We start from the raw sequence: 12,945 nt of genomic DNA, 5'->3' as shown, positions 1-12,945 counted from the left end.
AAGCATCATTTTGCTTGATTTATAAGCATGTTGTCTCGTGGGTACAAAAATATCCCTACATTGTCATAACATTATTGAAGGTATTACTGTGTTTGTAGGGACATTTGGTCCCCACACTTTCAAGGTATATACACACACACACAAGATATACAGTAATACAGCTTTCATTGTTTTCATCTCTTTGCACTTATGTCCACCTGTTGACGTTATAAGATTTAACATTTAAAGCTATTCTGGTGATTTGTGGCAGTTTATAATAAAGATCATCAAGAATTTTTTCATAAAATTAACTAAAAACTGGCAAATCTGTTATATGCTATACCTTTGCTCAGTAAATAATATAGCCGACAAAATCCCTCTGCCGACCCAGTTGTGTTTTTTTTTTTGGATCAATAGCTCTCTCTAGTGGTACAAGTGAAACATACAGGCTTAAAACCAATTGACAAAAAGGATGAAATCTTAATATATACGATCCAAAATATTCACAAACTGTTTTATTGATTATTTTATTATCTTCCTTTATTATTGTGAATAATGTTTAGAAGGAGTAAATCCTAAACATTTATTCATGTTTTAAAAATGCATTATATTAAACATTTGAATAATGCTGTAAGAATCAATTCACAGCTGGAAAATATTGAATATTCAATTTTGTTTAGCTTTCAATTTTGCCACCTTCCTTCCCACATTTGCATTTATTTAGCTCTTTTTCTCTTCCATTGTCTCTCAGGGCAGGAAGCCAGGTTATTTTTCCTTCCTGGATCCCTTCTCACCGGCTGTTTGGCTCTTCATGCTGCTGGCTTACCTTGCTGTCAGCTGTGTGCTTTTTCTTTCCGCTAGGTACACACAACACAAACATATACCCATAGAGATACAACAGCTCGAGTACATTATGCAAGATGTTTCTTTCTCTGTACTTGTCCCAGGTTGAGTCCATATGAATGGTATAATCCTCACCCATGTCTACGTGAGCGCAGAGACCTGTTGGAGAATCAGTACACATTAGGAAACAGCCTGTGGTTTCCTGTAGGGGGCTTCATGCAGCAGGGATCAGAGATTATGCCCCGGGCTCTATCCACACGCTGTGTCAGTGGGGTTTGGTGAGTATGAGCATGTGGCTGGGGTCCATATATGTTGATGGTCATTTCAAGTTGGACATTCGAGTTGGTGGACACATTACAAATATCTCATGTCCTTTCTCTGACTTTTAGGTGGGCTTTTACTCTTATAATCATCTCCTCGTACACAGCAAATCTGGCTGCTTTTCTGACAGTGCAGAGAATGGAGGTACCAATTGAATCACCCGATGATCTTGCAGATCAAACCAATATCCAGTATGGCACCATTCATGGAGGAAGCACCATGACCTTTTTTATGGTATGTGTTATATAGTACTGTATATGCAAATGCTATGCAAAGGTACTTTTTGTTAGTGAAAACTACAGCAGAAGAAAAATAAGGAAATATTTATGTTGAACTGTATGTTTCTAAATACAATAATAAAATCATTAAAATTTCAAATAAATGTATATTCATTTTGTTTTAAGTTTAATTTAACATTTATAAATGTTTGATTTTCTGATTAAAATATTTTCCAATTTATGTATGTAGACTGCTTACTAATGATACCTCCTCTCTCCTCCCCGCTCCTCAGAACTCTCGCTATCAAACGTATCAGCGGATGTGGAACTACATGTACTCTAAACAGCCCAGTGTATTTGTGAAGAGCACAGAGGAGGGCATCGCCCGAGTCTTAAACTCGAAATATGCCTTCCTCCTCGAAAGCACCATGAATGAGTATCACCGGAGCCTCAACTGCAACCTCACCCAGATCGGAGGCCTGTTGGACACCAAGGGTTATGGCATCGGCATGCCTCTGGGTGAGAGAAAAAAAGAAAATGATACATAAGCAGGAGAAGAGGATATAGATGCTTTATTCATGATTAAGTAGTTCACACAACATGTTCTCACAGAAAGTCATGCAAAATTTGATACATTTATTCGTGTCCATGGCACAAAATTCTGCTTTTTTACGTGCCTTGAGCACGAATGTCTTTTCCGTGACACTCGGGTGAATTTCTATAAATAGTTTCTTTTTTTGAGGCATTTTATGTATTGTTTTCTCATTTTTTCACCCTATTTTTAAATCATTGTCGCTTGTGGTTGGGATTAGTTTTGGGGTTTGGGTTAGGATGTACTTATATGTATTAGTTTCTAGATGTTTTTCATCTGCTTTTAAAACAGAGTTGGGGTTTAGGTTAGGATGTCTAAAAATGTAACAGAAAGTGATTCTAAAACCCAACCCCAAGCGAAAATGGTAAGAAAATAGGAAAAAACAATGAAAAAACTACATAAAATGACACGAAAAAGAAATTTGTGCAACACACATAAAAACTATTTGTAGAAATTTGTGCAAGTGTCACATTCGTGCTCAAGGCACGGAAAAAAAGCTGAATTTCGTGCGGAAACAAATAAATTGATACAACTTTTGCGTGACTATAACACAACTTTCCGTGAGATCAGTCTGAGTTCACAATATAGCAGTTCTAGATGGGCCCAGAAAGTACTCAAGTCATGTTTTAAAATACTAATGCCATTTAACATTATAGTATTACCAAAATATAAACCAAGTGGTCTTTATTTTAAATCAACACAACATAAGCGTAATGCATTACTTTATTCATTTAAGAAGTATTTAAACATGATTTAGCATTTTCTTTCACAGTTTTCACAAATTTCTGTTACTTTCCCTTGTTACATTCAACAAATTTCATTTTGATTAATTTTTTTTTATTAAAAAATCCAATTAAAAGATCTACAAATTAAAAACATTGGAAAATATTGGGTTCATGGTGTCGGATATTTTGACCACACTGTGATATATATATATATATATATATATATATATATATATATATATATATATATATATATATATATATATATATATATATATATATATATATATATATATATAGGAGGGATGCACCGATAGGATTTTTTTAGGCCGATACCGATTTAAACAGACAACTTCTGGCCGATTTCGATGCCGATATTAAACACTTGTATACAATACTATACAGTTGGTCTATTAGCTAGTTTATTTCTGCATCAAATTATTTTTACTGAACATGGATTGGATCTAATTAACTTTCAACTGACCAACATAATAAGAGAGGCACAAATTAAGCTAAAACAAATATAATACGACAACATGACAACCTTCAAAGGTGGTTTTTGCTATTCAGCATTTATTTTATTAACAACATTAACTCATTTTTTACATATAATGGATTTCTTTAATAAACATAAATAATGCCAGTGCTATTGCTTTAAACAGAGTATAAATATTGCTACTTCAAAAAAAGTTGGCCTTCTTTTCCACCACTAAAGTGCAGTCTGTTTCTTTTATTGTCCAAGACATTTGAGCCAGCTCAACAAAGGTTTTCTGTCGGTACTTAAGTATAGTGCACACCAGAACATTAAAACATTTTAATTGAACAACAAACATATAATAAACAATCGGTATTGGCCTTTCTCCTGCTATTGCCGATATGCTGATGGTTTCAAATTCATCAAAAATCGGCCAATAAATATAATAGAAGTAGATGTTGCATGATACTGTATGTGTCAATCATTTACTGTATACTTCCTTATATTACAACATGCCACCGATTGCATAATTGTCTTTTTCTCACAGGTTCCCCTTTCAGAGATGAGATCAGTCTGGCTGTGTTGCAACTGCAGGAAAATAACCGGTTGGAGATCCTGAAGAGAAGGTGGTGGGAGGGAGGACAGTGTCCCAAAGAGGAGGACCACCGTGCCAAAGGCATGAACCCACCTGTACCTCAACACAATAATCTCCTCTCAGACTCATTTCACATAACCACTCATTAATACTAACATGCCATCACTTATCTTCAAAGGTCCTGTAAAATACACACAGGCACATTTCATATTTGCCTGTGTGTACAGTATGTGTGTAATCGAGTGCATGTGTTTTACTATACAAACACGAGTGCGTGTCACCATTTGGATAACAAAGTAAGTGTGTGCATACAGGTGATAGTTTAGTACATCCAGATGTGTTAATATGTTTTTAACTGTTGCAGGACTTGGAATGGAGAACATTGGTGGTATATTTGTGGTGTTGATCTGTGGCCTGATTATTGCTGTGTTTGTGGCTGTGATGGAGTTTGTGTGGTCCACACGTCGATCAGCTGAAACAGACGAGGTACGACCTCTCTCCTGCGAACGCCAATATCACAGTCACACTACAGTAGGTTACCACGGCAACCCGCCAGCTCCTCAGCTTAATCTGTGTCGAAGTAAAGTCAAGTGTTTGTCCCGTGCTGTGCATGTCTGCTTGTGTACATCATATTTTTCAACTCATCCTTTGCATCCTTTGATAATTTTCCTATTTGTCATGTTTCAGGTGTCTGTGTGCCAGGAGATGTTGACGGAGTTTCGAAACGCTGTCTCATGCAAGAAAAGTTCTCGTCTGCGCCGGCGTCGACCCCTCCCCAGCTCTTTGGCCCTTCGTCACCCCACTCGCATCACTTTAGGGGCTCCCCGGCCCCTACGCCTTGTCAGAGATATGCGCCTTAGCAATGGAAAGCTCTATAGCGGTACCGGACCCCTAACAGGAGGTTCAGGGGCCGGAGGAGGCCCTTCAGACATGGGCCCCGGCCCTCAACGGCTCCTGGAGGACCCATTAGGTGCCAACAGCACTCCTACAGTGGCTCTTGGTCCACCCGCAGTGACAGTTCCTCTGCCACGAGGCTGTACTCACGTGCGCATCTGTCAAGAGTGCAGGCGCATCCAGAGCCTCCGCACAACCTCCTGCACACGCATCCCTCCCTCGACGGCCCCTCTGCCGCGCCTGGCTCCCCCTCCTCCACACTCATCGTCCAATACAGACAGTGAAGGGGGTGGTGGGCACAGCCCGTGTCGGATAGGCCACTCACCACCAGCAAAAGGCTGCACTTTACCTCCACCTCAGTCTAGCATCAATACTGAACTACTAGGAGAACAGAAATGAGAAACTAAAACAGAGAGAGCGAGAGGGAGAGAGAAAGAGAGGAATGCAAAAAGCCAAAATGGGAGAAACTATGAACTATAACATGTTTTTGCAATGTTTGTGTCTTTTATTTTTATTCTCGTTTTCTTTCAGATTTCAGGTATTGGTGTCAATTCAAATGTTTGTAATATTACTGTCTGAAGTAACCTTAAAATGCATTAATAAAGATCAGTGAGACTCAATGGGTAGTAGAGAGATATTAAACTTCCCCAGCAGACAGCACAGAGACTTTACTTCTTCCTTTGGCTGTAATTTGTATGTGATCAGACTCTTCATCTCTCTCTCTCTTTCTCTCTCTCTCTCTGATGAGGTCACACACTGGAAGTAGCACAGAGACTCTTTTGGATGTTATTGTTTTAATGATGGAGTCAGACAGCAACAGAATGAGAGCACACACTTCAATGGAGGACAATGTGAAATACACAAACTTGTTAATGAAAAGATACTCTAAACAGATATTCTTACTTTTCTGTACTATACTTATTTTTAAATTCACTGTCTGTGTAATTTAATTCTGGGGTTGTGTTGTCTGAATTGGAATTTAAATATAGAGATCCTTTATTGATACTGAGGAGATCAACATCTCTGAATATGACTGAATATGTATGTTATCAGGATTGAGGAGCTGTGTGTTCATTAAAATGTGGACTTTGCTTTAAATCAACTGGCATTTTAAAGAACTTGAGTGTTTAAACCGTGCTGTATATCACATCTTACACCTCAACCCAAATCTTCACACATAAACATTTGCTTATCTGCGTTCATCAGAGAGCAGCAATTTTAGAAACCCAGCATCTGCTCTCTGGTGGTTTTACAGACACGCACACAAAATATAGCACTCCATAAATATCTTTCAAATGTAACTTTGAAACTTAATTTCAATCTTTGTCTTGGCCATGAATTTAGTATTTATGAAGTCAATATTTAAGATATCAAGGTTATATTTTTACACAATATTCTTTACATGATTTTATGTATAGTAGATCACAAATAATGGCTTTAGCTGTCTTCTTACAGGCAGGGTCACATATTTCTAGAGGCATTTATAAATGTGTAACACATATTGCATTTATAACATTTTAGTTATTTAGTTTTGAGTGTTAAGGGCAATTATTGCAATTTTTTATTCTTATGCATTTTTTTTACTGTAAACCATTGAACTTTTTTCAGACTGCATTGTGTTTTCTATTTTCTGCAGACTCTGATGAAGCTCATGAACAAATAAACAAAAGCAAGCAAATCTTTACAATATTATGAGAAATATATGTATCAATGGTAAGTAGTACATTTCTTTATTTAATTGTTTATTTCTTTTGGGGAAGTTCAGTCAGACTGAAGCTCTTGCACAGACCACATACAGACAGATGTAGATGTATTGCTGTAGTCATCAAGTTCATGTCTGACACTTTATACCCAAACACTTAATCAGCTTCTAACATTACAATCTCTTGTCAAATTGTAAATACACTTTGTTATGTAAAATAATGATGTGTTATAGTAACCTGTGGTGGATCTAAAGTTTAATAATCAAAGTTATTTTTTTCACTTCTGCGTATACAGATGCATCATTTGCTGTGTGGTCAGCAAAAGCAAACTGATTGGCTGAGGCTTGCTGTGATGTAATTCCTGAACAACCACTGAAGGAAACTCCAGCGTATTCAATGTCTTCAGTCTGATTTTGCCTGACTATACTGTGACATCAGCATATGTGATTTCTCCCTACAGGTAAAAAGAGTAAATAACAGATCAGCAGTAAATAAATGTCATTATATTATTCATTAAAGAGCCATTTACAGCAGCACTGGCCTATCTGATTCTTGTGATAAACCTTATGATTTATTTAAGAGCTTTAGGATTTTACTACACCTCTCTTTAATTAATTTCATCTCTCAGTTAGTTATGTTATTATTTTAGCAGTAGTCTCACCTGTTGTAAGTCATCAGGGCTCTGTGTAATATCTATAAAAAGAGAAAGAAGTGGTCAGTAACAGCGTGATACAAGCTTAAGCAGAATTATTTCAGAAAAGAGGAAATAAGTCAGAAAGTAGAAGTGTGGATGAACGAGAAAAGTGTGAGAGGAAAGAAGACAAATATGAAGCCCAGTTTATTAGATCTTAATGAATACCTCAATACCTCTTTTGGTCAGTGAAACATGGAATGTAAATGTTTTATTGTTTAAAGAGCCCCTTTCATGGATTTCAACTTTTTAAATCTAGTTACAGTATAATGTAGCAGTTTTGAGCATAAAATAGATGTGCAGAGTTACAAAGCTCACATTCCAATTTAAAGGAAGATATTCCCTTTAACTGAAGGCATTTTTAATGTACTACAGTAAACGCCTGAGATGTAGTTCTACAGTTATTTCCGTGACCTGATGACGTAGACGTGTGCATTTGAATAATGCCTGCCCACTAGCTGCTTATACCCGCCCACTTGCTGTTGTCAGAGAGAACTGATTTGTTAAATAGCCCAAGTCTGTTTGCTAAAGGTATTGCGGAGTTATTGATTTAATGTAAGAAGCTGTTTTTTATGTGAGGGTAAAATAATATTGTACAGGATGAAGAGTAAGTGAAATAGTGGTTACAGTTTATACAATAAACAGTTGCAATGCAATTCCTTCGCACTGAAACCAGAAACTATATTTCTCCTCTCGTCATTTTTGTGATCACTGCTTCCTTTAACATGTAGAGGTCAAGGCTGGATTTGTGCAATTTTTGCTCCTAAAGGATTAATCTGTTCCTAATTTGTTACCTAGTGCTTTAGGATCACAACCAGTATACATTATTATGTGTATATTTATTAGTTGTGTACGATCGCGATGCTGTGGAAAACATAACAAATAGTTAAAAAATTAAATAAACTGACATCATATATGGGAGTTTTTCACCCATATTTGTGCCATGTTGTGTGGAGAATTCAGTAAATCATACAAAACCATACTCTGTTACAATGTAATCGTTTCAAATCATGCAGTATAGTGTTACATTGTAAACTTGTAAACTTCAGAGGACTGTAAAATAGATCATCTCTTGTGCGTGCACGTTAAATGAAGCCTTTTAATGTAGCCTGCTGTATGTCTAAACTCAACCGCTGTTTAAACCTGTATAGCTCTAAATCGACAAGCAAATGCATAAACGACGACAATACTTTTGTTGGTGTATAAAACGAATGAAGCAGTTCTCGCTTATACAAGCTCATTTGACAAGAGCCGCGTGCCGCGGTAAAAGTTTGAGTAGTAAGTGGAGAGAGACGGAGCTTCTATAAACCTCATAACAGAGCCGGCGCCAGACCATAACTAACAGGGGGGCACTTGGCTTCCAACGGAGGGGCACGCAATAGCAACAATAACTTGCAAAAACAAGACATTAAACACAGCAAGCACACATACAACTGGTACAGACTGTCAGCTCATTTCCTGTGTAAAGTGCAAAAGACCACAAACTATGCGCCGCGGCATAACTTTGACTGCGGCGTGAGCGCAAGCTGAGCTCCGCTGCGCTCGCGCTTTGCTCGACGCACCAACAAACCGCCCTCGCGCAAGCCATTGAAATGAATGGGTTTCATAGCGCAGCGCACACCGCGTCCTAGCTTTAAAAAAGCCGCTTTTCCATAATCACGTCGTAATGTTGTTAATGGTCTACAGCCACACTTCACATTTAAGCTTACGTAATTTAAAACAATGCTAACTTACCTTTAAAATAGCTGAAGACGGCGTGTACGAACATTAAACTTCCTTAAAACAGTGTCATGTAGATTTGTAAATTCCACCTCGACCTCTAATCTCTGAGTTTGAGCCAGTCTGTGTTTGCATGAAGTCAGATGAAGCAGGCGGTGCTGGTTCGTTCTAAATGTTCTAATATCCATATTTTACACAATCCATAAAATGCCGCGAAAAAACATGTTGCTAGTATCAAGTCACAAATATGCTAAAGACGTAAGACGGGTGAGATGCGGCAATACATCCAATCAGAGAAACTGGTCTGTTTTAATTAAAGAAAACATATATCAACTATATTTTCCTCATTTGATTACATTACAAGTCATGAAACATTCAATGTTTAATTTATTTTAATTATTCTTGATATATATTAAATTAATAAAAAACTTTGTAGGGGGGCACAACAACCTGTTTGGGCGGGCACTGCCTGCGAATGCCCCCCCACGACGCCGGCCCTGCCTCATAACCCCTCTTACATTTATACTCAGTGCCGTGTTTCTCAATAACGTTGTTTTTAATTTAATTAAACATAGCGTGCTATGAAGACTTTAAAACGTTTATTACTTATGATGTTAGCGGCTGCTGTCCATGGGAATGGTGCTGAATTGGTAGACAGCGATCTTTCTGCATCCATAGTTCAAAGAGGCATGTTTATACATTCATTCATACTTATTTATAGATTGTCTATTCAAAGATAGTAAAAAATATTTTGTATCCACTGCGCCTTTTTGGCAAGAAAGTACATTCATTCATACTTATTTATAGCTAGATTGTCTATTCAAAGATAGTAAAAAATATTTTGTATCCACTGCGCCTTTTTGGCAAGAAAGCAGAGGCGCACCTTGTCAACAGGCAAGGCAGGCAACTGCTTGGAGCCCCGAGCCACTAGGGGGCCCCAAGTTTGTTTCTCAGATGACCTGCTACACCCGGTAGATGAAGTAGATACTCAACACGACTGCATGTCAAATTGCCACAGACATTAAGTCCCTTTTCAAAAATGTTGACAGTATGACAAAGCCTTTAAATTCAAAAGCTCAAAAAAATGTAATATACATAATTCTGTAGTAAAGTATATTTGATTGTATTTTATGTTTTGTAAATTGTGATGTCCATCTACCCTCTGTTATCTGTTCATTGTTGTCTTAAAATTGTTAAATAAAAAAAAATAAAAAAGCATATCAAAAATCCGATTGGATGGAATGTTGATTGACATTGGCTTAGCCCAGTCAAAATCCAACTCAGGTGGATAACTTGCCAGTTTTGAAAATGAAAGTAGCAAATGGGTGACCCCTTCACAGTTCACATCACAGGCGGTTCCCACTGCGCATGTCGGGGTCAGAAAAGTCATTACAGCAGATTGAGTTACGTATTATTCGGTATCGTCAAAAATATCTACTTGCGTCGTGGGCTTTGGAAATCGCACCAGGTCTGCCGTTAAGTTTTTTGGGATTCCTGCAGAATCTCAAAAACAATAAATACAACATCTGTGGGTGCAAGCAATTAAACGTGCTGACTGGGACAATGCAAAGATCAAATGGGCTTGTGTTTGTAGTGCTCACTTCATTTCAGGTAAGTCATAATTTTTCAGCCCTGTTAGATTAAACTAGAAAGCCTAAATGGTATGAACAGTTTGACCCCATGCTGTGCGCGCACCTGATAGTCATTCAATGTTTACAAACCTTGAAGGGGTCTATACTGCGCCGTTTGGAATTCCCCCTCCGTCTATGTGTGTGCATGCGTTTAAGTGCACTCAGTAGTGCATACAGTACACGGAGAGACGCGTTTCAAAAAGCAAGCAAACATAAAAATCTTTCTGTTCTTGACGGGGCACATACAAACAAAATGATTTCCACAGTATTCTTTTTTAATATAAACATTTGTTTATGTCTAATCTACTAATCTAGTGTATTTATAGATTAGAAGCAGAAACCAGTCTGTGCTTATTTGGTCTTAGAGACAGTAACCTCAATTAACCTACTTAAGTCTGTCATTTATGTTAATCAAAAAACCCAAGACAAGAGAAAATCACTTCTGTAGCTTTAAAAATAAATATAAATATATAATAAAATTAATAATTATTATAAAAATTAATAATTATATTTAATTCATAAAATAAAGACAAATTTTAGACCTGTGCAACTTTGTTCTTTTTATTTTTTGTTCTTGATTTGTTTTTGATCTATGATTCATAGTCAAGTGTCCCTAAAGTTTTGAACAGTACTTTCCTTTAATCTAACGGGGAGACTGAATTCAATAGCAGCTATAGCTATAGTTTAGAACACTGGTCAGAAGGGCCCCTTTTGCTTAGGGCCCCCATAGACTCTAGAATCACCTCTGCAAGAAAGTATTTGGCTACTTTCATAAAAAAAACCTAGACTTTGCAAAACAGTAGGCGCGAAACTATCTGCACTAGAGCTGTAATCGGGCCTTAAAAGACAGCTTTTTAAAAGCCCGAACCCGTTTACAGCCCGACATTATTTAAATGTGCGCACACACACAGCTTTTGTCAAGAATGAGAAATTTACACAGGTTTTAACATTATTTATTCATGACTTATAATCTACACGCCACTTGGAAGTTGAAACAAAGAAATAAAATAAGTCATCTGTAACATTGTAACTATCTCATTCTAAATAGGCTTATGCAATACACTATAAATATGCCAATAAAATTATTATTTCTTAACGAATTAAATTAAGATAATACATTCTGAATTAAGATGGGTATTTGGCAATAACGAAATTAAGAGAAAGGCTCCGCGGGATTTGCGTGGCACTTCTCTCCATTACTGCCAACATTAGTCTATATCCTCTGTCTAAATTATGTATTTAAGACTCGATTCATATTTAGTTATACATTGAAAAACCTACTCGCCAAGATTAGGCTACATGTTTTTGATGAGGAAAATCATTAAATCCACTGTAGATGAATTCAGCGCGGTCCTGCGCTACTGAACTTGACCGCTCATTTACCTCACAAAGCCGGAGCGCAAGCCCGAGCCCGGTCGGAGCCCGTGTAAAATGTTACAAATGAAGCCCAAACCCGCCCGAGCCCGTCGGGTCCCTATGGGTCCCGTCGGGTTCGGGCAAAGATGTTCAGTGTGTTTACACGAGAGAGTTTTGTCTGCGCTGCAGAGAACGGGTGTATGGTATTTTATTTTAGCGCAGATGTTTGGTGTCTGGACATCGACTGTGTTTATTATTATAAAGCAATTCTGCACCAAGGTTTGCCGTCATGCTTTTACACAGTGAACGAGAGTAACAGGTTATTATGTGACAGACAACTAGTCCAGTTCTCTTCAGTACACTCTAAAAACAAACGGTGCTATATAGCACCAAAAGTGGTTCTTTGCTCGTAATCATAGAAGAACCGTTTTTAGTGCCATATAGCACCGGTGAAGCACCGGTGAAGCACCTGTGTAGGACCATATAGTGCTATGTAGAACCAAATGTGGTGCTATAGTGGTGCTATATGGCACCTGTATGTTTCTGCACAGGTGCTTCGCTGGTGCTTCGCCGGTGCTGTATGGCGCTGGAGGCGGTTCTTCTATGGTTGCGATTCGAATCAGCAGTTTTGGTTCTATATAGCACCGTTTGTTTTTTTTAGAGTGTAGGCTACACAGCAGAGCTTCACCAAAAATGACAACATGTGGCCACTAGACATACAGATCAGACTGCTGCACCTGTGCTGTGCTCTCACTCTTTCTAAAAAGCCCCGCTGTGACATAAAGCGGTTTTAATATCTATACAGACACTTAAATAAAGAATTGTAATACAATAGATTACCTTTATTTCTGAATATGGAAAAATTACAGACGTCTGAATTTTTGTGACCCTGTTGTTGCAGCCACAACACATCCGAAGTGTAAGGCGGTTACAAAGTTAGCATTGTGAAGCATCCTGCTCAATTCATCCTTGGGAAGGAGTTTCTGTTAGATTTGTTTCTTTCTGCAAACTCTCTAAATCTGATTCAGGCTCAAACTGCAAGGCAATACCAATGCAATAGCCTACTAGAGGCAGTTTACAGAGACCATTTTGTTTGATTATCTGTACACGCATGAGAAGCAGAAACCCGATTATGGTAATGTACATTTCGAACGCTACAAGGATTGACCAATCACAATCGTTTAGAATCCCTGACCAATCAGA

General features: G+C 37.8%; 2 protein-coding genes across 6 annotated transcripts in view; one reads left to right on the top strand and one right to left on the bottom strand.

The window, feature by feature from the left end:
• The window catches only part of LOC129447883 (glutamate receptor ionotropic, kainate 5), a 73,856-nt gene extending 68,112 nt beyond the window's left edge, over window positions 1-5,744 (top strand). For 3 of the 4 annotated variants that reach the window (XM_055209836.2, XM_055209837.2, XM_055209835.2), the window contains 7 exons: window positions 731-840; window positions 927-1,100; window positions 1,212-1,377; window positions 1,655-1,880; window positions 3,701-3,829; window positions 4,113-4,279; window positions 4,436-5,744. In XM_055209836.2, the coding sequence (XP_055065811.2) occupies window positions 731-840; window positions 927-1,100; window positions 1,212-1,377; window positions 1,655-1,880; window positions 3,701-3,829; window positions 4,113-4,279; window positions 4,436-5,041 (1,578 nt within the window). In that variant the 3' untranslated portion in view covers window positions 5,042-5,744. The remainder of the gene's footprint in view (window positions 1-730; window positions 841-926; window positions 1,101-1,211; window positions 1,378-1,654; window positions 1,881-3,700; window positions 3,830-4,112; window positions 4,280-4,435) is intronic. The other variant, XM_055209838.2, reaches the window with a different exon arrangement.
• Window positions 5,745-6,753: 1,009 nt separating this feature from the next.
• The window catches only part of LOC129449184 (nectin 1a), a 94,441-nt gene continuing 88,249 nt past the window's right edge, over window positions 6,754-12,945 (bottom strand). For both annotated transcript variants that reach the window (XM_073872045.1, XM_073872044.1), the window contains exons 5-6: window positions 7,007-7,038; window positions 6,754-6,799 (exon numbers count right to left, since the gene is read on the bottom strand). In XM_073872045.1, the coding sequence (XP_073728146.1) occupies window positions 6,767-6,799; window positions 7,007-7,038 (65 nt within the window). In that variant the 3' untranslated portion in view covers window positions 6,754-6,766. The remainder of the gene's footprint in view (window positions 6,800-7,006; window positions 7,039-12,945) is intronic.

The sequence above is a fragment of the Misgurnus anguillicaudatus genome, chromosome 10, assembly GCF_027580225.2.
Source record: "Misgurnus anguillicaudatus chromosome 10, ASM2758022v2, whole genome shotgun sequence".
Lineage (NCBI taxonomy): Eukaryota > Metazoa > Chordata > Actinopteri > Cypriniformes > Cobitidae > Misgurnus > Misgurnus anguillicaudatus.
The sequence above is the reverse complement of the archived record's forward strand: the minus strand, read 5'-3'. Positions and strand labels throughout refer to the sequence as shown.